At 27.1% G+C, this 27,132-nt stretch overlaps 2 protein-coding genes across 2 annotated transcripts in view; both read left to right on the top strand.

The window, feature by feature from the left end:
• Positions 1 to 21,373, top strand: Usp39 (ubiquitin specific protease 39). The gene is made up of 14 exons (XM_087165635.1): positions 1 to 337; positions 1,746 to 1,797; positions 5,141 to 5,235; positions 6,381 to 6,517; positions 7,407 to 7,503; positions 11,010 to 11,065; positions 11,678 to 11,903; positions 13,289 to 13,434; positions 14,650 to 14,695; positions 16,598 to 16,821; positions 17,033 to 17,094; positions 18,145 to 18,286; positions 20,352 to 20,438; positions 21,230 to 21,373. The coding sequence occupies exons 1-14, from the start codon at positions 259 to 261 to the stop codon at positions 21,284 to 21,286; spliced, it is 1,506 nt and encodes a 501-aa protein (XP_087021761.1). The 5' UTR covers positions 1 to 258; the 3' UTR covers positions 21,287 to 21,373.
• A 4,237-nt stretch (positions 21,374 to 25,610) lies between these two features.
• kel (kelch protein) overlaps positions 25,611 to 27,132 on the top strand; it is a 31,364-nt gene continuing 29,842 nt past the window's right edge. Inside the window, exon 1 of the mRNA XM_016049651.5 lies at positions 25,611 to 25,843. Coding sequence (XP_015905137.3) covers positions 25,833 to 25,843 — 11 coding nt within the window. The 5' untranslated portion in view covers positions 25,611 to 25,832. The remainder of the gene's footprint in view (positions 25,844 to 27,132) is intronic.

Raw genomic sequence — 27,132 nt, 5'->3', positions numbered from 1 at the left:
GTTCAAACCCCTAAACCCCTCGCTTGCGTACGCCACTGACTGCAGATCCTTGGTCCTTTCGCTGGCTTATTTTAGTGGTCACCTTCAGTGGTCCACAGTGAAACGATACACCGACGGTGTAATTTGAATTAAAGTTGAAGTGTTTACTTTGAATCTTTTATATTGATAAAAGACTATTTGAAGATATTTTAATTATTCTTTTTTGAAGCAAAAATAGGAAGTTGGATACGTATTGAGTAAATAAACTGTGTTAATAAAATGGCTGCGTACAGTAACAACGCGGCTAAACGTAAAGCTTCGGATGAAATTCAAAATCCACCTTTAAAAAAGATATTAAGTAAGATAATTATTGAAATAAACTTAAGAGAACTATGATGACTAAGCTTTAAAGTAGTTAGTTTAGTTATTGCATAAAAATGTACCTGTAAATATGACTACTATCCAAAAGGTGTTTAATTATCTTTTGAGAAAATTTCGCATACCACTCTAAATTATTTTTTTTTTATTTTCTAACATACGAATTCAATTCTCGGATCAGATATGAGTTTTAGAGTAATTGTAGAATAGTAGACAATTATGTTTTCAATCTTTTTGTTGGAATGCTGTCTTGTTAAATGATATTTTGATTACTTTTACGACGTAGTCACTCTTTCACTGTCATTTCACACTCCGCTCAGTAATACAATAAAATGTCCACAAAATATTCTACAACTGATGACTAGCACTTCAAGCTACATACAACTTTTTCAGTTCTCCTCACTCTTGAAAAAAAATTTAATACCACGATTAAAACACTCCAAAAGATAATGCTTCTTGCATTCTAATTCTTCATAAATCCATCAATTCTTTTCTTCCTTTCAGTTGACCTTACGGGTGGTCTTCACAATGTCCCAGCGGGATATTTTCATATCACGATCTACATTCACCAAGGGGGAAGATTTCCATATCATAATCGCCAAGTGTTAGCAAATTCCTTTCTGTGTTGTTTTTTAAAATTTCTCATGGGCTGCTGCCGGAGGAAGGTATAACTCGTAGCCACCCCTCCAAGCAAACAATAACGTGTTTTTATTTAAAAAATTTGCATGTTTAAAATCTATTTGGCATGACAGATCCCAATATGGAAATATCCCCCGCCAAGGTGCCAAATTTTTTTGTAATAGGAAAAGTTTCTTTAAAAGAAACATGTAAAGGGTTGAGTGCGAGTTATGCCCTTTCTATTATTTTTTAGTTTTTCGCAGGCGTTTGCCTGGATGTTGTCCAGACTTGGTGATCATGATACGAAATTCTTGTAACGTCTGCCATGTAAAAGAGGGCAACCACAAACAATTTGTAGTTAACAAATTATGTGGTGGATTACATTTTCTTACACGCAACATCAGTTGGTTACAATAGAGCCCATTAACTTTAAAGTTATTCTTACAGCTTACGCTCACCAATTTAATGAAGTTCTCATCATGGGTCAACTAGATGTGATGAATTCGTTAATGGCTCTTAGCTCCAATATGCCTAGATTCCCACTATATCTTGTTAAAGTTATGCAGGATATCTTTTCAGACAAAACAGATCTTAATATTGGTTTTTCAAGGGTATAACTTTGATAAATTAATTGAAGCACCTAACTGGAATTTTAAAAAACAATGGCTCATCAAAAAGATAAATTTGTATATAATGCGAATTATGCTTAATTTAATGTGATACAATTATTTTTATTGTCCTATTCTTTCATTTTTTTTATTTACTTTCAGAAGATCCTAAAAATAAGAGTAGAAATTGTCCATATCTTGATACAATAAACAGGTATATTCTATATTCTTTTTCACCAAATAAATTATTTAAAAAAAATTGTTGTGTTTAATCAAATTTTAAAAATTTATTTATTGATTAATGTTTTTGTTTTCATCTGAACAATAGGGCTGGATATTAGCAGTGGTTCTTTGGTCCAAAATCACTAAAAAACTTAGACTACTATAAAATAATAACTCATGGTTCCTTGGACCAACAATTTATCATATGAATCAAATTTTTAAAAAAAACAATAGTTTTCTTTTACATTTTTAAAGGTCACACAATCTTAGAATTGCATTTTTTCTTCACAATTTTGTATACTGTGCATATTCAGTAATTTTACTGAGTTCTTTACTTTAAATACAATGTTCTATGTATGTTATAATTATGTAAAAATAAACCTGGTTATTAGAGCAAAATGATAGAATTTTCTATTATTTAGAGCTTTACTTACATTTATTAATCTGTTAACAAAATTTTAAAAATTGTATTTTAAAAAAAACATTTTGTTTTAAATATTTGTAAATATATTTTTTTTTTAAAAAATCTAATGGTGGTACGTGAAAAAACCAACTAAAATATGTACTGGTTATTGAAATCTTTTAGTCATTAGACGTTGGAACCAGTAATTAAATTTTCAGAATTTTTACCTTCAATGAATAACAATAAATTATTTGTTTCTACTGTAGTTTGAAAAATTTGTACTTGAATAACAGTGTTTTTTATTTTGTTGCAGAAAATATAATTTAAAAAATACTGCATTAATCATTTAACATTTTACATCAGTTATTAGCTGATTGAAAACTTCATTTGTTTCAAAAATAAACAAATCTGATATTATTGGCAGCATATTTCAATGGGTGCTTCAGAAATATGTTCCAATTTTTAAGACTTGCCTGACATGAAAGTGTCTGGTCATTTACCATCTGCCAAGTCTTGAAAATGGGCATCTATTTTTTGAAGCACGTGTCAACTGTTATTTCATCTTCGTTTATTTTTTTAGTGAATGACGTTTCCAATCGGGTAATATCTTACTGCTTCAGTTTCTTGGGATAATTTATTCAATTTTACATAAGTTTTTCACAGTTGGACAAGAAGGACGGAAGTATCAGGAGATTTTTTTAAACAGCTCATCTTACTAACAAAACATATAAATAAACAAAGATATGGAATATGACTTATTATAAATGATTTCAAAGTTTTTATTCCTTTATTATGCTTTGACGTAGTGGACATAAACATTATTCCTGTTAATAATTTACATGTTATTTTATTGCAAGGAGCAATGTGTTAGCTTTATTTAGATAGAAATCTTCATTTTGACTTTATTTTCTAGTACATATGCACTTTTGTGGTACTCTTTTTGATATTTTATCACTGCATATGTTAACTACTATGTTTAAATAATCATTCTAATTTTTATTTTATAATGATAATTTTTGTTTTGTAAAATCAACTTAACATTTTAAAATTGGCTATAACATAGCTGCCAGCTCTACTGGATTTACCAGTAGACTACTAGATTTTGCCAGTTTACCTGGTTTTTGTGCATGTCAAAAACCTCCCTAAAATTTAGTAAGTTTTTGGGTAAGTGAAAATTGAGTTTTGAGTAAGTAAAAATTGAGTAATTTTATTTGTTGCTTTGCTTGAATATTTAAATAATGAATAACACTTACAGTAATCAGTTTTAAACTCTTCTTTTTCTTTGTTCTAAAATTTTCAGTTTATTTTTATTCAGAACTCCCTTTTTAAATTATAAAATCTTCTAATTATGAATAATGAATTACTTTTCCACTACTATTTAAAATTGTGAGTTAACATTAAAGAAAAAAAAAAACATTTCAAATTAATTAAATGCAATCATACATAGGAAATATATTCCAGCTCGTTTTTAGCTACTAGTGTAATAAAGTTTAAAAATCTCTAAAATTCAAAATATGTCGATGTAAAATATTTAGTGTATTATGCAACAGTTATTATGAAATTTATATTATTTTGTAAAATCTACTGGATTTTTTCCTATCCATGTTGCAATTTCTATGCATCAATAATTTAATTGCGAAATAACTAAAGTTATAAAATTAACATCAGCTATCACATGAAGCTAAATGTTGTGATTGGTAGCACAATAGAACAAATGGAATTATACAAAAATATTAGGAATTAAAGATAACTCCTGGTGTAGAGAATACCATTCATTAATTGAAACAAAACCTTTATAAGTGTTGAGTATCTTAGAAAATATTATTTAACTAACTTTTACCCAGATTTGTAAAAAAAAAAAAATTAATAAAAAAAGTTTTTACACAATTTTAATGTCACTTACATAAGTATCTTTATTAAATATATTTTACATTTTACCTTAAATTCATGTTTAGTTATTATATTATTTAATTTTTTTTTCTCTTTAAGTTTTTTTTACTTTTTAAAGTATTTTAAATAAAATCTAAATATGTATTTGAATCTAATCTTTAGCCTTGTTTATTTTCATCAGGTTTTTGATGCAACAAAAGTAATAAAGGTCAAAAACTTTTTCTCCTATATAGCGCTAAAGCAAGCGATAGATTTTATTTTAGAAAATTTTCTTTACAATTAATTTTGCTGTTATGTGCATTTGAAATTATATGATTATTTTACTAAATAATCAATTATAAATTATTTAAAAAATGTGTAAAAAAATTTGTACCATACAGATTTTATTTTGTTATTGATATCCTTTCAACATCTATATTTTTTGTAATACACCTGGTTACCAGTATATATCTTGAAATATTTATTAAAAACTTTTATTAAAGGAAAACTAAAAATTAATTGAAGAACTACTGCTATTTTGTCTAATCATGAAATTTTTATATAATTGAGAACTTATATTGATGCAAACTGTAACTGTATACAAAATAGCATTTTTGGTAATCAGGGTCACTATGTTGAAGCATAATTTAAAATACTTTTTCGTACCTAGCCGTAAAAGTAAATTATCATATTTTCATCAATAATCTAGTCATTTTTTTTTTGTCAAATATCTTTTATCATGTTTTTCCTAAAATTTGATGCATTAAGGTTTAAGATGCACTTTTTTAAAATTTCAATTAGTTGAAATGAAATAAAAAAATAAATGTCATAAAAAATCTGGGATTTTGACATGATGGTAAAATACATCTTGCATCAAAGACTTGCTATTCCTGGTTTTAGTAAAATATTTTTGTTTTTTAAAGTATTCTACTTTTATTTTATGGATGAATTACTAAGCAAATTTGTCAACTGTTTAGGTGTTATGAGACGCAATGACCATAAAGAATGTTAAGGTGTTATAACTATTATATGCATTGTATTCTAAATCTATTTTTCTTTGCAGAAATGTATTAGACTTTGACTTTGAGAAGTTATGTTCTGTTTCCATCTCCCGAATCAATGTTTATGCCTGTTTAGTATGTGGGAAATATTTCCAAGGTATGTGCAATGTTCTTGACAAAAAAAAGAAAACTTTATTTGGAGATTTATGTTTTTTTAAATAAATAAATGAAACGATACTGTTTAAATGTATCTAGTTTTATTATTTTTAATATCTTAAAAAAGAATAGAATTATGTTGTCCATCCAATTGATATTATCACATTATCAGCTTATGTTTTATTTTTACATTGGTACAAAGTGATTGTTTTTTTTAAAAATTTCTCATGCAAGTCTAAAGAAAAATTTGTTTAGGTAAAGTTCAGTTTATTGAGCAAAAATCTTAATTGTACTTTTTGTGCAATATTGCAAGTTACTTTGCATTATGAAATTAAACAGGGTTGCCATTCCACAGGGAAAACCTGGAAAATACAGGGAATTTAAAAAATCACCTAAAATAACAGGGAAAATGCAGGGAATTTTGATTTATTCTTCACAAACTGGGAAAATACAGGGGATTTTGTTTCTTAGTTTTATCTTTTAAAAAATGGTGACCACTAAAAGTGTGATCTATGGGATGTTTAACCATGATATTTCTGCTATACTGAAGTATTTAATTTATAATAGCATTATTTAAGTATGTTCAACTGTTTTTCCAGCAATTAAAACTAATAAATATAGTTAGCCAACAATAACTCGCACAAGAGCCCAGTAATTGTTGTTTTCTCTTAATATATTGTACATAATATGTACAGGGCAAACACATGGAATTTTTTCTCCAGATTTGAGTGGCAACCCTGTTAAAGGCAATTCTTTCTTAAGTAATCAATTTTTTTTAGAACTATTTACATGGAGAACTAGATAATACAAATTCCATAGATAATAAAATTTTGCATAACATTTAAGGTTTGTTTTTTTTTTTTCCTTGTTATTTTTCAATTAGTATTGGAGAAAAAACATCAGCATCTAATATTTGAAAAAAGTCTATTTTCAGAAAGATTTTTTTTTCTCTTTTATCATTTTATTAAGGTAGTTGGATATTTTTTGAGAAAAAATTAGACTGAAGCAAGAAGAAGTCCTTAATTACATTTATTCCACCTTTTTCATTACCTATCCCAATATTGCAGCATAAATTCATCATTTTATTTTTGTAGTGGTCAGTTCTTAAGTATTGTGGAATTTTGTATATTTTATTTTGTGTTTCAGGTCGTGGGACGAACACCCACGCTTATATGCACAGTGTTCAGGCTGGTCATCATGTGTTCCTCAATTTGCAAACTCTGCGCTTCTATTGTATTCCTGACAATTATGAAATCATTGACTCTTCTTTAGATGATATAACAGTAAGATTATAATTTTTTTTTTTAATATTAGTTACGTGACTTTCGAAAATATTTATTTTGCTTTACATTTGGTTTGAACATTTAGCTTTAGTTATCATATATGGATAAAATTATCTTTGCATGTATGTGTCTTTGAGATATGTCTCTTTGAGATACTTTCCCCATACAATATATGTTTCCCCATACAATACATACAATATGTATTCCATGGTAAAATAAAGCTTTCTTTTTTTTTTTTTTTTTAATGAAAAGAAAAAGAAATGTCGCAAACAAATTGTGTCTGAATTGTGAATCCAACCGTCCCAAATAAATTGTGTCTGAAATAGTGCCCAAAAATAGATTCTTTTGAAAAGGATAAACCAGAACTTTAAAGATATAGTTTACACTTGATTGAATCTTTGCAATTTGTGCACTTGTTGCAAATTACAATTGCATTGATTTTTGCAATCTCTGTATGATTTATTATATAATTTAATCCTTGTATAGTTTTAAAATTTATCACATTTTCAAATAATTATAAAGTGTAATAAAAATTTTATATGTTTAATAGTCTTTTTCATGTTTACTATATGTTCTTATCTTTAAGAAATAATAAATTGAATTTTGAAGATATAGGATTTATGCAATATTTTTCACTAAGTGGGGAATTTATTTTGTTCTTTAATTTGTTTAGAAGGAACCTTATTGATCACAATGAAATATTTGAAGCTTACTTTAACGTTGGGACAAAATTTAACTTAAGGGCTGTATCGAATAAACAGTACATCTGTTACATTAAAAACATATGTTACTTTTGAAACTATCATCACTACTATTGGCACCCCTGCATAGTAATTTTTTAAACTGTTATTATTAAGAGTAATAATTTTTTGTATTGTTTTTTATTTAGTATGTGCTTAAGCCAACTTTTACTGAGGCAGAAATAGCTCTACTGGATGTAAATGACAAATTATCACGTGCTTACAATAGCACTACTTATATGCCTGGTAAATATCGTCATTCCTAATTAATTTTATTCTAATCTTGTACAAAATGCATTTTCACTGTATGATTTTCTAAAAATATTTATTTAATTAATATTTTACTATTAAATTTATACATGAATGAGTTTATTCCAATAAATAGTCTTTTGATCAATTAATTAACAATTATTGTTACCAGGGTTGGCAGGTTTTTGACATGTGACAGTTTTTGACAGTTTAAACCATGGTTTAAACCGTCACGTCAAAAACCTCACTGTCGAAAATGTCAAAAACCTATATTCATATGTGAAATTTAATTAATACATAAAATTTATATATTTTTTATAAAGGATAGTGTTTCTAAATATGTTCTAGAAAAAATAAATTTAAAATTTTGAAGAAACACTTATATTTTGAATAGTAACCAAAATCTTGTACTTTTGAAAGCTCACATCTTTTGTAATATTATGTATTCATTTTCATGTGTTATTGAAAATCTACAGTGATATTATTAAGAAATTTATTTATAACCAAATTTAGTGTATAGTATAGATTATACTAAAAATTAGACATTTTTAAAGATAAACATTAGCAGTTTTGCACATTAGACATCTTTTAAAGAAAAATCTTTTTAATATTCTTTTAAATCTTCTTAATAATCTTTTTAACATAAGACAATACAAATTTAAGTGCTTTCTGTTAAATACACAGAGTAGTTAGTGTCGATTTACAGTATATTCAGCCTATTCATTTACTATGCTGAAAATTTAGTTTATCCAAATACTTGTGAATTTCATTTTGCTGAATACTATATACATAGTTTTGTTGAATATCTAAATTTTCAGCTGTTGAATAATTACTTCTTGCTTTCAAGATATGCATTATTTGTATTCTTAATACAAGTGGGGGAAAAAAATTAAGAGGTAAAAATTGTTTTAAAATGATAAGTGTAATAATTATAAATAAATATAATAAACAATATGAATTATATTTATCATTATTCCCAAATATAACTACTTTTAAATTCAAATTAACATACTGGATAATAAAGATATTCGGTATAACATTAAAATTTTTTTCATACACTTGTATCAAGTTTGTATTTATACAACATAACTTGTAAGTTCCTTATAAATATTAGTTATATGTTCCTTATATGTCAAAAATGCATAGTAATAAACTTTTAATTTTCTTAAGTATCAAAAAAAAAATTTTTTTTTTTTCAAAATATAGATATTTAAAAAAATTTTGTGCAAAATTTTTCTGCACATGCATTTGAATATAAATTTCTGAGATTTTAAATCTGTTATTTTACCTTAATTTTAATTAAAAAATATTTTAAAACCAGCTGATTACCTATAGTATAATTAAATTTCAATATAATGCATGGCAACTGTTGGTAGTTTTGAAGTTTATATATTTTTTTGGCAAACTTTAGTTTTTGACATTTTTGACGGTTTAAACCAGTATTATACCCTTGTCATGTCAAAAACCACTTTTTGACGTCAAAAACCCAACCCTGATTGTTACTAATTTTAAAATCTGCACTGTATTTTTAAACAAAGAATATTTTTATAGCACCTAATTTAAATTTTTTGAGCTTTCAGTAAATTTAAAAATTATGTATGTTATATAAAGATATAAAATAATACATTTCGTTTTCATTACTCTTTTCAAAAAATAATTTTGGTCATATTTTTCTTATATTTTTAAAAAAAAATATTGTTATTTAGCAATAATACTACATTTTGTGTAAATATGTTTACTAACCTACTTAAATTCTAATTTTTGAAAATAAAATTTTTAAGATAGTTTTTTTTTTTTTATATAAATTTTTCAGAATTACTTAACTGTCAGAGAGAAACAGTGTTGCCAGATTAGGGGTTTCCCCCCTAAATTTAGGGGGATTTTTTTATCTTCAGTGGGTATTTTAGGGGAATTTGTTTTTAGGGGTTTGTTTTAGGGCTATTTGTGAATTTTACTAGTTTCATTTTGGTTACGTTCTTATATCAAATTTAATAACTGAATGTGTGAGATGGTAATATGAAAATCAATATGTTAAACCAAAACAAAAAGATTAAGTTTTAATTTTAGAACTTAACCCTTTTGTTGAATGTTGTCAGTTATTACTTAGTTCGATCAACCTGGTGAATTTGAATTCAAATTATTTAAAATTCTTAATGTGCATGATTTAAAAATAATGCCAAGGATAAAGAAAAAAAAGATTTACGTACAAAAGAACAAGAAATATTGGGAACACGAAAAGCAATTTAAAGGTAAATTAATAGTACAATTGTTCATCCTTTTATTTAATTATCAGCACATTATTTGAAATCAAACTTATATTTTTTTTGTAGAGTGGTTGACTGGAAGAAGTGAGTTAGCATTTTATAAATGTTGTACAGTTAAGTTAAAGGCACCTAAACATTTCTACAGCTGATGCTATTTTCCGTGTTCGATATGAATTTTGTAATGGTTCTCAAAATTTTTTACCTACTCCTTCAATGTTAAAAATTTTTAAAAGTGAAAACATATACAAATCAGAAAGTATTGACAAAATATGTTGGATATTTTATCAGAAATTTAAGCATAATGTTAGAATTAAAAAGACTATATCGTTGATAATAAAATATTTATGAAAAAATATGCGAGTCAGAAAGTATTGAAAAAAATATCTTAAATATTTTAGTAGAAATTAAAGATAATGTAACGATTGAAATGTAAAAACAATTAATTTGTTGATAATAAAGCAACATTTTCTATGCATTATTTAACTTTTGTACTATTTATTAATACTTATACATTAAGTTAAAAATTTTGGGGTTTTTGAAAATTTTTTAGGGGATTTTACAACGTCATCTGGGTGTGAACAGTTATTGACACCTGGTAACACTGGAGAGAAACCTGTCAATAATTCCAATTTAGGAATTCTCCAAAATAATATATCTAATTAAGTATATTACAAAAATTACTCTAAAAATGAGTTTTTAACTTTATTATACATCTTTTTATTTCATAAAAAGAAAAGTGAATTCATTATGGTAAGGCTTACGTAATGCATGAATAGATAACTTAATCTCCATCTTTAAACTTGTATTTATGTCTGGAATGTTTAGATATTGGCTTAGAAATATTTTTTTGCTATAAAGGTGTTAAAATCTAAATAATTATCTCCTGGAAAATTGTTTTTATTTTACTTGGACTATATTGCTGCTAAGTTTTTCTTATCTTTTGTATGCAATAATGTTTTACACATTTTTTTCAATTTCGTGAAATACATTTTTTTTTTTTTTTTTTTTTTTGCATGGGCCAAATTTTTTGAACTTCACTCATGATTTTTTTCCTTGAAAGAGAAGTCATGTGCTGATCAAAAGAAATATCACTTGAAATCTTCTGATGACTTCAATGATTTTGTACATTATACTCTGATTTGTATAGCAACAAGCTTAATGCTCATATTTTGTGTAAAATGCACCACTGTATGTAAGATTGTCTTCATCATTATACTTTATACGAATTATTCTTTTCAGGTATCGTCGGACTGAATAATATTAAGGCTAATGATTATTGCAATGTTATTTTACAGGTAATGCCTTTTTTTATACTTAATTTGAATTCATTGTTTTGTATTATGGTTTACCTTATCAGCATTGATACTCTACTTATTTTTCATAGTTTTTATGTTTTTCCATTTAATTTCTCTTGTTGATTTTATTGGAATTAACAATGTTGGTTATTGTAACGTTGGATCTAATCTCATGGAGTTATTGAGAAAAAGAATTAAATTACACTTATCAAGATTAAAACAAAGAATGACAAAAAAAATTCTAAATTCATACTAGTATTAATATAATTTACTTATTTTTTACAATAATTATTCTAATCACCAATGAATTTTAGTACTTTTTAAGGCTTAATTGTAAGTTTTTGCTAATATTTTACTTTAATTATTACTTTTTTTCTCCATTCTAGTTTTTTTTTTTTTTTTTTATATATATATAATTTTTTTTTTTAAATTTTTTTTTCTTTTTAATAATTTTTTTCTACTTATTAACAACCAAAACTCTCATTCTGTCTTGTTTACTTTTTTTCAATTTGCACCAAAATATACATAGGTCATTGTGAATACTTTTACTTGGTATAATTGTCAGTATGTTTGTTTCTTAACATTGTTAATATATTTTTGCCCCTTTTCAAGGCTTTGTCTCATGTGCCTCCACTCCGGAACTTTTTTTTACGAGAAGAAAATTATGCTTCTATCAAAAGGCCTCCAGGTGATATTATGTTCCTCTTAGTTCAAAGGTTTGGGGAACTTTTACGAAAACTTTGGAATCCTCGAAACTTTAAAGCTCATGTAAGCCCTCATGAGATGTTGCAAGCTGTAGTTTTATGCAGTAAAAAGAAGTTTCAAATTACTGAACAAGGTATGTTTTATATTTTCTTCTTTCTTTTTATGCTGTTAAATATTCAATATGTTATTAATTAAATTTTATGCAGTTAATAAGTATATCTGATGCTTATCTTCATGGTTTTAATCTTATAATAATTATATTTTTATTTATAAAATAATAGATTTTGTTTAATGTAAATGATTGTTTCTGCCATTTTTCATTATTCCTTTTAAGTGACAAGGCTCCCACAGGTCAGGGAAGATCTAGAATTGTCAAGGAATTTTATTTTGACTCTAAAAAGCAGGGAAAGTTGCTATTTTTTCCTGGAAAATTCCTATATTATACCTGGAAAATAACCAGTCTTAGAATTATCAGTAACAGTAAGCAGTAGAATTAACAGAGATTAGAGTTAAATAATTCTAACATCTACTATAATTATTTTATAAAATTCCACTTTTTAGTGAAACTTTTCCATGTTTCCATTCTCGTTCTATTTTATGTTTTTGCTCAAGAAATCTAATATTTGGCGTTATAAATAAAAATTAAAAAAATTGTTTTCTGGTGAAAAATTACATGGTTTAGATTAAATATGGTACATATTTTCAATGAAATTTTCCTGACATAACTGGAAAAGTCAAGAAATTTTTTTTTCTGAAATTGAGTGTTAATCCTGAGTGATCATTAAATTTATTAAATTAATTAATTAGCTGTTAAAAATAAAAATAGTTTCTGCCCTTAAGTTAAAAATGCTCAAAACTATTACATATGTTGTAGAACAATTTATATTTGGAGTAATACTATCTACGTCCTTATCCTTTAAGAATGATTTTTATCCAAATTGCAATGAGGATTTAATAGTTTTTGTTCCATTATGTCGGCCTTTATACATAATTTGATGTTAAGCTAATTAAATTTCTTTGTTTTTAAACAAAATTAAATATTTTGCCATTTTAAAAAATGGAAATAACTCTACTAGCAAGATTTGTTTATCTTTTTTGGACAAAACCCGCAGAACATTTGTAGTTATCAAAATTTTGGTATCAGAACATTAGAAATCATTTTGCTTTTGATGACTTGCCTTTATTATGTGGAAGTAACCTGTTTTTATTTTTTTTTATTTAATATTTATTTGAAAATTACTATTATTGTTAAAAAATATTTTTTATTTGCTTTTTCTTATTGTTTTTTCTTTATTACCATATCCCACCTAAACTTTTTGAAAATCTGTGTATTCATGATTTTTAATATTCAAAAATCAAACTACTCTTTGAAAGAGGCCTAAAGGACAACTTGTTCAGAACACAAAATAAATTCTTTCTCTATAGAACATGTGACCCACATTTTCACATGCTGATTTAAATATGTATCACATTTAAGTTATATATTTTGTTATTCATTATTACTTAAACTTATTTCAGGTGATCCAATTGCTTTTCTATCCTGGTTTTTAAACAGTCTACATTCAGCTTTGAATGGAACTAAGAAAAGAAATAGCAGTGTTGTTTATTCCACTTTTCAAGGGGCCTTGAGAATTTATACTCGCACATTACTGCCTATTGATGCAGTAAGTAATTTTAAATTTGAAAGTATTTGGATACTTTGTAAGTGTGTACAATTCATAGGTCAACTGATTATTGTTGGTTTAAATATGTATAGTTCATATCGGAAAATTATCTGTTTTGTTGCAGGGTTTCTCAAACATTTGTTAATTGCAAACTTATTTGTGGAATTTTTTTTCCCCAGAATTTTTAAACTTTTATTAGTCGTTACCAAAAGTAAAAATTAAAATTGACTCCTGTTTATCCAAGCATTTTTTATTTGTGATACTCAACTTAACAAACTAAAACTTTTCCTGGACCGACTTGCATTTGAAAATTTGAAGGAAAAAATTAAATCAAATTTACATACTTTATAGAAAACTAAATTGTTTTCATTATTACTTATTTATTTATTCTAAAAGTATAAAATTTAAAAAATTTAATTTTAAATTTTCTGTTATGGTGAATCTAATTGTGAAGATGAGAAAATTAATTACATTTTGAATGTGTTTTAAATATTTAATCTTAAACTTAAATTGCATTTTTCTCCACAAAAAAAAACTTTTTTTTTCTATTTGGACTATTTTGGTTCAATCAACTGTTGAGACCGCTTTCTTTGTTGTCATTATGGAAGTCATTATTCCCTTAATGGAAATGCCAAACGGTAAAATTTGTGGACACTATCCTGAACTTAGGATAAAATTTTAGATTATTCTGTAATTAAACTCATTTTCATTCTATATCCAATTTTAAATTAAGTAACTAGAACAATTTTTTGTTATCTGAATTGCTTATGTTTCAATTTAAAATTTCCCTACAATTTGAACAAAATGTAAATTTGTTAAAAAAAAAAAAATTAAAAATTTTTATTTTTTTAAAATGTCTTTCATATTGAATAAAATAATGGTTTCTGATCTGATAAAAAAATTGCTATATTTAATGAAAATTATAACATAGAAATTTGTTAAAATTATCTAAAAAAAAACTTAAAATCTGTTTTCTGTATGTCTCTGTTTTCCTGTGAGCCTAGAAAGTATCTAGAAATTTACCATTTCGCAATTGTGATATAACAGTAGATAGCATTTGTTGGTAGCTAAAAATAGAATAATTATACTATTTTAACTTGTTTAACTATTTTGAAACTCCTGTTATAATGAGTTCCTTTTATTTGTATGTGAGTGTATTTGTATTTCTTTTATACTATTTCACTGATTATAGGAAAAATTCTACTTTTCCTTTAGACTGAAGAAGAAAAGCAGCAGTTGATGTTAGAAGAAGACTATGAAGGTACTTTTAAGTTTTATTTAAAAAATAAAAACGAAAGAAGCATTTTTTTTTCAACTTTTATTTACTTATTTGATAATTTTATATATTTACTTATTTGATAATTTTAATTAAATTTTAATTATTTGATACTTTTTAAAAATTTTCATTGTAATAATTTTAATCAGCTTAGCTTTTTTTTTAAAAAAAAAAAAAAGAACAATATCATTGATTGTACACTTTATTGTAATAATATTTTTTATATATACAGGGTATCCACGCACCTGGAAAGTCATGAATTTCTATATTGAACGAAATTTGTCATGGATTAAAGTCGTCGAAAAATCTAATTTTCAAAATGGAATTTACACCACCACCCAAATTCAGGGTGTTCCGAATATTTAAATTTGTAACAAAATCCCCATTCACAGTCATATTTTATTAAAATATAAAATATCTTTATCACGTTCTTTAAAAAATTATGCTGTTCTTTCAAAAAAATGAAAGAAAAAACATTTCGAGAGCGAATTATCTTCTCAGCTTCTGTGATTTCGAAATTTTTATTTTATCAATTTAAAATTCTATCTGAAGAAAGCCTGTCGTAGACAAATTTAATTCTGAAATGAGAATAGAAAAATTAGGAGTATTTCTTGTCTTTCCAAGCAGAGTATCTTTAGAATATAATCCTGCAGAAAAAAATTGTTTGCTTTTGTATGTTTTTCAGCTATTTTATTGCTTCAACTCTTCCTTTACTCTGTTTTTTAAATTTAATATCTATAAATATGAAGATGCAAAGTATAACAGTTTTGGTTACACCCATCATTTCAATTACTGTTATTATAATGCCTTTTTAAATTTATTGTTGTGTTTTTGTCGGAGAAAATAGTAACTTCGTTAAGTCATGAAAAATTCTTGGAATTAGTCATGAAAAGTCAGGGATTTTAAAATCTAAAATGTGGCAAATACCTTGTATATATAAAAAAAAATAATAAGATTTGGAATTTTATGTTGTTTTTACTTAAATGTTTTTTTTAAGAAAGTTATACAGAAAAACAAGATCTATCCTATAATAGTCTTATTGACTAAACTAGTATTGAAATTTATTGGTAACTTCTGTACCATAAAAAATTTAAAAATTCAAAATAATAATAAATGATAAAAATGTTAAATAAAAAAGTGAAAATGAACTTTTCATAGTCATTTAATTGTCAAGTCGCTAGACACTATCGAACAAAAACTTTGCAAAGTACATGACACTTAGTGAAATTGCTTGTTGCCGTCTCTGAATGACTGTCATATTTCAAAATAACTGTTTTTGCTGAACGATTATCATTACCATCATTGAATTTTTATTTTTGAAATAGCTGATGTTTCCAAAAGTTATGTTTAAAAAATCGTGTAAGTCTTAAATTTTTTTAAATTCCAAACCACTTTAAACTCTTTTATGTTGTACATGAATCGTCAAATTGTAACTTCAAGGCACTCAGCCATCTGAAAATTTGAAAAACTTGTTAATATTACTTTTAAAGTTAAGCATGTGCTCTAAATTTTAAAACAAATATGTCCTTTGATTTACCTCTAAACTATAAATTATACTAATATACTCAAGTAAAAGAAAACATATGATATTGGGTATATACTTGTCAAAATGTGTTATAAATTTTTTTTAAAAAAATTCCCTGTTATATTAAATAATATTTTTATTTTTAAAAAAAAGTGTCAAAATTACATGATTTTTTTCCCTTTTAAATTATTTCATTTGCATAAATTGTCATATTTAACCTTTTTCTTACACTTGGCAATAGTAAGTTGATTAGAATAACACACATTAGTATTTTAAGTCAGTTCTTCTAATTAAAAAAGTTTATAAATTTCAAATTTTTTCTCCTGGGTAATGATTGACCAAACATTTTTCTTTACTTTCAGAAAAAGTTGAAGATACAACTTTCCTTTATTTGACTCTTGATTTGCCTCCACCACCATTGTTTAAAGATGAATTGACTGAAAACATAATTCCTCAAGTTCCACTCTTTAACATTCTTGCAAAGTTCAATGGTACGAATGAAAAAGAATATAAAACTTACAAGGATTCCAAAATGAAAAGATTTGAAGTTACAAGATTACCACCGTACTTGATTCTGTTCATTAAAGTAACTCTTTTTCATTTTTTACCTCTCTTAATGCATTTTTTTTTTTAAATTTATATTTCAAAAATAATGATGTATCTGTCTTAAAGAATATTTAAAAATTACTAATTTTTTAGTTTGTTACCATATTGCTGCTTCTAGTTATTTCATTTAGTAGTTTTTATTTGTTTATTGTATTTCTATTCATTTATTTTGTTTATTTATTTTCCTTTAGAGGTTTACAAAGAATACTTTCTTCATTGAAAAGAACAACACTATTGTTAACTTCCCGATTAAGTAAGTCTATTTTATGTTGTTTTTTATGGTATTTTTGGTTTTTAGTATGTTTTTTGTTAATATTAAATTGAAAATAAAGTATTTACCTTTATTTTGTTTGTTGTATCCCAGAATTAAAACCAATGCATTAACCCAAGAAAAAACCGCATTCGAAATATACAATTTCAAATAATATTTTTTCTTATAGCAGATGTATTTTTTGCCAATGATAATCGTAATTAAATATATGGTTAATTCATTAAACAATATTATTAATATGCTCATATGTCTGCATACTATTATCTTTTATCCGTTCCTTCAGTTGTCACTACAGCCAGCTAAAGATCAAGACTATATTACAGATATTATGGACCTACAGATCCGATATATCCTACAGATGTTATGGACCGCTTACAATTGACTTTAAATATCTTATGGTCTGCCTCTATGCAATCCATCTATCTTGAATTAGGTCTTCCTCTCTTTCTGATGCACTATACGTTTGTTAAGGTTACCTTTTTAACAGGTCTGAGTTGATAAATCTGAAAATATGCCCAATTCATCTGATACGATAACAGGAATCCATTTACAAACCTAAGAAAAGATAGTTTGCATTTTTAGCACTTGATAGAAATGGGTATTCTAACTTAACTCCCTCGATGATGACATGCTATTGGCTTTTGAGCAGGGGAATGTTATTTGGTAGCAAACTTTCATTTTGCATTCTTGTTCATTATTTGTTGAAAAAATAAAAGGTATTGATATGGATATATATATTATAAACCCTCTGCTATCATCCTATTTCTTGGTTCACAAGAGTTTCTGTAAAGATAATATAAACTGTTATTTTAAATAAAATATCTATATTTCTAATCATACATAAACAAATTTTAAAATTACACGCTCTGTCAACAAGCCCATTAATTCTAGACTTTTGGAAAAGAGTAAATTAAAATCGGAACATACTGACTGAACAGCTCTGATTTCAAGACATGTTTTAATCTGTTCTTATTGATCTATACAATCACTGTTCTTTCTATCAACAATTTATTTATCTCTTTCATTTGCTAGAAATGTTGATTTCACCGAAATATTTCAACCTGAATTCAGAGACAAACAACCCAAAGCTATTTATGATCTCATTGCAAACATTGTTCATGATGGAGAACCCGGTTCCGGAAAGGGAACTTATCGTACACACATACTGCATAGAGTAAGTACAATTTGTATTTTTTTGAAACATGATATCTATTTTCATTATGAAGATTTTCAAACTTATATAATTTTATTCTATTTGTATCTGATAAAATACCTAAAATTATTTAAATTTTATGCTTACAAAAAAAATCTAATTAGCTGGGTAGTGTAAAATATTTTTTTTATTTCGTTACAAAGTTGATTTTCTGAATCATTTATTTAAATCATTTGTTTGCCAATATAGTTTACCATGCATATATAATTGATGCCAATATAATTGATTTTATTTCCGGGAATTTCCAAAACATCTATAGATGAATTTATGACTTATTGTTGGAAAATATTATTATTTAAGTATTTTACATTCATTTATAATAACATATAATTTGTCATTAGTATTTTTTGTAGTTGTAAAAGTTATAGATGAAGTTGCTGTAATCTGTAATGTAGAGCTACTTTTATTTATTCTTACCTATTTATTATTTAATAGTTAGTCATGAATATTTTTTATAAGAATAAAAGTTATGAATAGATGTTTCCTGTAATGTAAACTGTTTTTATTTATTTATACATATTAGTTATTTAATAATTAGTCATGAATATTTATGTAATAATAAAAGTTATATATATATATATATTGCTTTTTAATAACTTTTGTTAATGTAATGACTAGCTGCTTTAATTTATTCATACATATTTATTATTTAATAATTAGACATGAATATTTTTTTACAGAAGCATAATTTAAAGAACAAAAAGTCATTAAATTTATTGTGTTTAGTTTTAATTCCAGTTTTCTGCATTAACCATAGATTCGTAAACATTTGTCCCACAGGCCACTTAAAATACATAAACACTTCTTGTAACTTTTAAAGTAAAGAAAATAGAAAGATTAATTTCCCTAGATTGTTAGACAAATGTTTGTGAATAGTGTATCTCCTATGCATATTTAGGAATTTAAGATTAGTTGAGTAAAGGTTTGAATAGGATTATCAGATATATTAATTGTAAACTGAAAAATATTGTGCTAAAAACTTATATTTTTAGGTTATGCTCACCAATGCCATTTATTGCTTTTAAGTACTATAGATATCTTTTTGTTGTCATAATTTATTTTCTTAAAATTGTCTTGCATAATTCGTAATTAACTTTTTTCGAATTTGAATTATTAAATTTCCGTTGTATTCATTTATATTAAATTTATTCATTAAACTCCACATTAATCATGTACAGTAGAACCCTGATTATACAACTCTTCAGTTATCTGACAATCCTTCCAAAGCGAGTTAAAAGCTTTTCATGACTTGTTTCATTTTTATTACAGATGATTTTACCCATTTACTCTTGTAATGATGAATCCAAAATTTTGCTGCAAGAATAAAAAAAAATTATCTATTTATTTATTTATTTTTTATATATATATTATTTCAGTATTTATGATAGACAAGCAAAACACAGCTGTTTTTTCTTTTTTTTTCTTAAACTTTATTAAAGTTGTTACTTATTTTAAATAATTTTCCTCGTGATTTAATGTCTCCTACTTAAAAAGGTCACCCTATAATGCATCAATTTCTATTTTCCAATATGTCTCTAGCCCTGAATATGCCAGATTATCAGAATTCTACCTTACTCATAATTTTCTTGATTCGCTTGATATTCTTCACTTGGTTGAAGAGATTTAAAAAATATATATTACTGTTATCTCCAGCTGTTTTAAATCTAAGCTTTGTTGCAAATAAAAATGAAAGGTCTGATAAACATTTCCATTTCAAATTATTCTTTTTTGCATATTTTTGCTTTCATTTTTATATATATATATATATATATATATATATATATATATATATATATATATATATATATATATATATATATATATATATATATATATATATATATATATAGTTTAACAGAACTTATAAACTGATTTTTACCACAATTTGCCTTTTATTTCCTGAAAAACATATTGAAGTTTAATGTTGTTTGGATAACAATATTTATACTTCAAGAGAAAAAAGTATGGCACATTTTTTTTTCTCTTCCATATGCTATAAAAAAAGTTTTTTTTTTTGTTACTCTAGGGTTCTGGAAAGTGGTATGAAATGCAAGATCTTCATGTTACTGAAATTCTTCCACCAATGATAACTCTTTCTGAAGCTTACATACAAGTAAATTATTATTTTTCTTTTTTGTTTATAAATGTTATTTTTATTGCAAAAGTAAATCTTGTTTTGATTTATTTTTAGTATGTAGTTGAAATCACTTTTTATATTTGAGTTAATAATTTGAGAAATATATAGGCCACAATATTCAAATCTTAAAAATAAAACCCTTTCCTAAAAAAAAAGCACTTAAAATTGTTAAACTTAATGTAAAAAATTTAATGAAAAATTAATGCACTTAACACAAAAGAAATATAAATTAATGTCTTTGGAACACAAAATTGCAAACATTAGGTAAAAAATTTATTTTGCAAATTACATCTTTAATATACCCAGCAAGTTAAATTCAATTATTTAAACGAAAGATTTATTTTATTGCAATCATTTCAAAACTGCAAAAACCTCCATTTCTGTTTTTTTTTTCTTGAATTTCAAATCAATTTATGTTTAAAAAACATAACTTGTTCAATTTTTCTGAAATTCTCAATAACTTATTTCATTTTTGCATTTAATTAGCAATATGGAAATCGGTATTTATTTTTTATTAATATTTATTGTATTGGTATTTAGTATTTATTTTGCTTAGCATTGGTTTCTAGATTTTTCCTCATTGGCCCAGGCATCTGGTCATTCTGATATATACACAACACATTCTATTTTACAACTGATAATCCTTTGTCACATCTCCACCATTTGTTATTCTTTTATTCATATTAAATATCCATATGTTATAATTTAATTAAAATCTAAATCAAATTTTTATACGCTATAACCTTAATTTAAATTTTATGTTTCAGATATGGGAAAGAAGACCTTATGAAGATTCACCGCAAAAAAATGGTAGTTCATTATAAAATTATTTTGTAACTTGTAAATATGTACATCTATGGAAAAGTTTCATCTTGTTTTTACATAATTCATAATAAATGATTGCATTAAAACATTTGTTTTCTTCTTCATTTAATTTATACACACAATAGGGTTCTGACTATCCAGCAGCGTAATAAAAAATGAGGAATGCTAAGTCAGTCATTACATCACTTATAAGAATTTTGTCTCTTCCCAGTCATAACTTCACACTTGTGTAGTTTATTAATAAACATTGAGTATTTCTCAATCATTTCTCTTAAAATTTGTAAGTTGTGCTTTAAATTTTTTGTGATAGTGCATAGGAAGGTGAACTTCGTCCCATCTGGCTATTTTGCTATCTATCCTTCTGCCACATTAGACTAGATGGTTAGATGACCTTCTATGTATGTATTTGTATGAAGACCTTATTTGAATAGTATAGAACAATTACATCTTTTGTTCTTTTTAAGATACAGAGTCCTGAAGTTGAATGAGTCTATTGGTTTTTTTCGTACCATGTCTTAATTTTTGGTGGACCTCCTGATTTCAGGGTTGCTATGCTACCTGGAAAAGTCAGGAAATTTGGAAATAATCCAAAAAATCGAGAAATTTAACATTTTTTAGTCAAAATCTGGAAAATTCAGGGATTTTGATTTAGCGATGTTCAATTATGACAACATTTGCCGTTGAACACGTTTTCTACCAAATTTCACAGAACCATAACATGTCATGGTTTTGCGACTTAAAATGTTTTCAACTGGGAAAGTGTTAGTGATTCCTAGACTCCATAACAGATAGAATGGTAGGTGGACTTAAGATTGCCTATTCATATTCTTGATTGAGAAATTTATTGGGATAAATAGGGTTTTACAATCTCTTACAAATCATTAATGTTTTTTATTTGTAAATTTCATTATATCACCCAATTTGGATAAATGAATTAAGAACTCGCAGGAAGCATGGTTATTGCTCTTCCACATGGAAATAATATCCTGGGATTAATCCACAATCCAGATTTTATTTTTTATGGCCCATTTTTGTGGAAAAAAATTTTTTATTAATAAAGAACATTCCGTTTTTTTGTGAACCCACGTGTGTTTCGATCGTTTTTTTAGCCGCTTCACAATGGTTTTCAAATGAGTTCCTATAAATAAATACGTTATTGCGATATTCGAATTCGAGGCATCACTTTTTTCGAAGAGTTCGTTTCGTGATGATTACATCGTAGTTAATCAGCAGTTATTTATCTTTTTTTTTTTTTTTTTTACTCCTTTAACGTGGTTTTTCAAATCCAGTAATACGATGTTATTGATACGTGTGAATTTCGATTTTGAGTTATCACTTTTTAATGTGTCCTCTTTGTGACAATTCCGTTGTAATTTCATATCGTTTGATAGCTTTTTCGGCAGTTATTTATTATTTTTTCGACCTTTTTCATATGGTTTTTCAAATTCCGATATTTTTAATACGTTGTTATTACGACGTGCGAAATTCGATTTTCAGTTATTACTTCTAAATGCGTTCGACTTGGGACAATCCCTTTGTTATTTCACATCGTTTATTAGTTTTTTCGTCAGTTATTTAGCTTTTCGGCCTTTTCCGATCTTCTTAATACAGGTTACTACGAAGTGCAAATTTCGTATTATAGCTTTCTGACGGGTTCGATTCGTTATGATTTAATCCTAAAGTCACTATGTTTGGTGATAGTTTTTTCGGCAGTTATTTATCATTTTGTCGGTCCTTTTCACATGGTTTTTCTAATTTTGATATTTTTATTACGACGTTAAATTTTAAGTTATCATTCTTTGATTCGTTATAATTTCGCCGTATCTTCACGTTGTTGGATGATTATGAAGTACCCTCTGTCATTCTCCTTTTTTTCATAATGATTTCCCAAACTCCGATATTTTTAACACGCGAATTTCGAATTAGAGTTTTGACGCGTTCGATTAGTGAAGAGGCTGTCATAAAATCACGCCATTTCCTATCTTTTTTCCAAATATCCAATGTGGAACAATTTTGTGCGATCATTGTTTTAAAGAGAAATTTCGTAAAGGGGCCATTCTTACGAATTTGAATTGTAGAAAGGGGGGTAATTTTTATGTTGTACCATCATGAACTCCCAGAAAAAAATTAATGTTAAAACAATTTCATTTCTAGTTTGTTTAGGAGTTGCCTGTACTTGAATGTGGAGGAATAAAACTCTTGAAATAACCATAGTTTGTGAAGAAAAAAAAGAGTTGAAGTAGCAAGAAGTGTGGAAATAAAAACATTTAAATTCTGCAGATTAAATATTTGTATTTATTTGTTTTTCTCTTTCAACAAGATAAGTACGCATTGTTATGTTAAACTAACGTCACTTGAAATATGATAGTGTAGTGCTTTGTTTCTGAATGCAATTATATGTTTATGTAAAATAAAACATGGGACAAAAGTGGGGTAGGATGAAGTGTTGCATTTTATAGCAAAAATGGAGGAATCAAAACCCCTCGTAACAAATTTTGAAAAGAAAAATTGAAGGACCTCTTTTTGAGAGGAGTAATATATTCGTAATTGCTAAAATTTAGTACTAGATAAGAAATATGACACATGAACTGGATTAATTCGCACCTAGAAATGGGTAAATGGAGTTGGATAGGAATAAAATATTTTTGTGTCCAGTTTATCTTTTGTATCCCTACAGTTGACTGGTAAAAAAGCATTCCTGCAGCAGCCCATAGTGAGCCAAGAGGCTTATGAAGGTTAAGATTTCACAATTACGAGATGGTGTTAATGTGGTTAACTCTGAGCTTTGCCCATTTTTATTTTCTGCACAGCTGGTAGGTTTCAAGCTGCAGCCGAATCCCAATTCTTCACAATGACAGTTCGGTGCCTTTATTACTGAGTTATCGTGCCTCGGAGTTGACTGTCGGGTATAATTGGTATTGGAATTGGTCATTCGATAAAAAATTATTTTTTATTGAGGCAGATTTTTTTTTCCCCGATCACTATCAGATGCAAAGCACATATTGAAAATTCTGAGTGAGTCATTGGCCTTTTGTGGTCCTTTCCTCTGACTTCCTAGTTTATATCCATTTACGCTTATTTTCTGAATGTAAAAGGATGTTTGCTTTCGAGAGAAAAAAGGAAAAAAAAAAACATATAGGTTAACCATCTACGAAAAAATTAATATGACCGACACAATCAACGCATATACATTAAATGTCTCTTTCATATGCACGAAAAGTATTTTCATGAATTTTGTTCATTCATAACTGTCTATATAGCCATAGATATATACCATATCATTAATTTAGAATTAATTTCGATCAATTTAGACTCTAAACTACTATTTTAAAGTGGTATGGAAAAATTTATATGCTTTTTTGCACCTTTGATTTGTCCCGCAGTGGACTATTCGTTAAGACACGGTTCCCAGCAGATCACCGAAGTCAAGCATCACTGGCTGCCGTCAGTGTGCGGGTGGGTGACCACTTAGATCAGTCTGCGTAGGGACCGAGGGTGTGCAGTATGGGTCCTCGTTAAACTGTGCTACCGTAAAGTGCTCTACTTCGAGCGCAGGTCGTCGGGCTATACCGAAGCGGTGGTGCCATCCCCTCCGCAGAGGATAAAAATTGTGATGGCATGTCTTCGGATCATCCTCCGGGATGTTTCCCAGACCGTCGCCAATAGCCCATTGTGCAGCCCTAGTGTGACGTAAATTAACACCACCAACAACAGCTCCTTTGATTTGTTGTTGTAGTTCACTTACGTCGCACTAGAGCTGCACAATGGGCTATTGGCGACGGTCTGGAAAGCATCCTCGAGGATGATCCGAAGACATGCCTTCACAATTTTGATTCTCTGCAGAGGGGATGGCACCCCCGCTTCGGTAGCCCGACGACCTCTGCACTCAAAGTCAAGAAGCACTTTGCACCATTGATTGTTGTTGTTAATTTACGTCGCACTAGAGCTGCACAATGGGCTATTGGCGACGGTCTGGGAAACATCCTGGAGGATGATCCGAAGATATGCCATCACAATTTTGATCCTCTGCGGAGGGGATGGCTACCCCGCTTCGGTAGCCCGACGACCTGCGCGCGAAGTTGAGCACTTTACGGTAACACAGTTTAACGAGGACCAATACCGCACACCCTCGGTCCCCACGCAGATTGATGCAAGTGGTCACCCACCCGCACACTGACCGTAGCCAGTGATGCTTGACTTCGGTGATCTACTGGGAACCGTGCACCGATCACAGTTCACTGCGGGACCTTTGCACTATTGAAAATGAACCACTAGCTTCAACCTTGTTTTCACTAATACATTTTGACAACTTTTATTGTGGATGTTGTGGCAACAGTCTGTTGTAAATATGGCATTTAACTCTTTTAAATATGAAACTATAGGTTATAAAATTATTAAATAATAAAAAAATAATGATAAATGCGATAGTGCTTCGCATAAAAAAGCAACTACCGACGACACCGGTAGGTCAACTTTAATGACTTGTGAATAGATGACGATGTGAGGGGATTGTTGTCCTGTCTTCTTTTTTAATTTTGTTTAGCTATGTCTAGTTGGTATGTTTACATTTTGATAAATTATTCTACTTATAAATACAAACATCTAAATTTAGAATACTATTTTCTTGTTTTTTTTATTGGTTTTATTGATTGATTAATGTGTTAATTATCTTTCTCAATAATCTTATTTTTAATGTTTTATTTATGAATTTTGTTTAGGAAATAATGGGTTTCGAATTGTTAGGTTTTTGTTTGTTTGATATTGCATTGCATTGTTTACATTTAAACTCTAACTGTTGTCGCCTGGTTTTAAATAAGGCAATAGTTTCTATTTCTCTTCATAGTGTTTCTTATTAATTTTATATCATTTGAAGTTTTTTTTTGTTTCTGATTTCTGATTAATTTTCAGTTAGCTTTATTCTTAATTTTCTATATCATTTCTAAGCTTCTGTGACAAAAAAAGACATGCTTTGAGATATTGAGTTGTAAGTTTCTCAAATAAGTACATGCCAGTTAAATTTTACTAAAATTTTGAGAGAATTTTTTTTTTTTTACAAATATGAGCAAATGTCTGTCATTAATGATTTTTAAGTATCCAAAGTTTATTTCACAGCAAACAAATATCCAAAAAAAGGGAAATTACATGTATTATCAAAGTACTTTTCTTGTGTTATTTTTCCTGGGTAATTAGTTTTGCATCAACTTCTTTTTTTTATATTGCACCTAATAAATATTTACGTAATTGAAACTGACAAAAAGTTGTTAATACTGTCAAAACCCTTTTATGATAGTAATTATCCAAGACTGACATAACTAATGGACGTGAAATATCCTCAGTGGTAGACTGACCATAGGATGGAATCCCCTTGTTGTCAGGCTAACCATAGGAGATTTTTGTGGTTTTCTTCCCCATGGAATGCAAATGCGTGTGTTAGTTCCACCAAAAAAATGCCCCTGTAATTCTAATTTTTCCCAAGAGTTGATCAAGGAGTTACCTTTTCTTTGGATTGGGTTCAAAATGACTAGACTATGATGTTGAACATTAACAGTTTTAAACTTAGAATTGCATCAGCTGCTCACGACTGTTATATAATCAGGGAAATTTGCATTAATTACAATTTGGAAATAGTTTATACATTATACTACATTTGCATTAAAAAAAAGTTAATTTAGTGTGTTTTATTATTGCTTTTACAGGGGTCTGTTTAGAAGAAATTTGGGTCCATTAACGGACCCTTCACAAAATATCTTTTCATAAAAACGGATCCTTCACAAAACATTTTAACTTAAAAACGGACACTTCACAAAATAATTTATCTTTTAATCGGACCCTTCACAGATTTGTT

This window comes from Parasteatoda tepidariorum, chromosome 6 (genome assembly GCF_982258835.1).
Source record: "Parasteatoda tepidariorum strain Cologne lab strain chromosome 6, Ptep-v5.0, whole genome shotgun sequence".
NCBI classification, from domain to species: Eukaryota; Metazoa; Arthropoda; class Arachnida; order Araneae; family Theridiidae; genus Parasteatoda; species Parasteatoda tepidariorum.
This window is presented reverse-complemented; position numbering and strand designations above follow the sequence as displayed.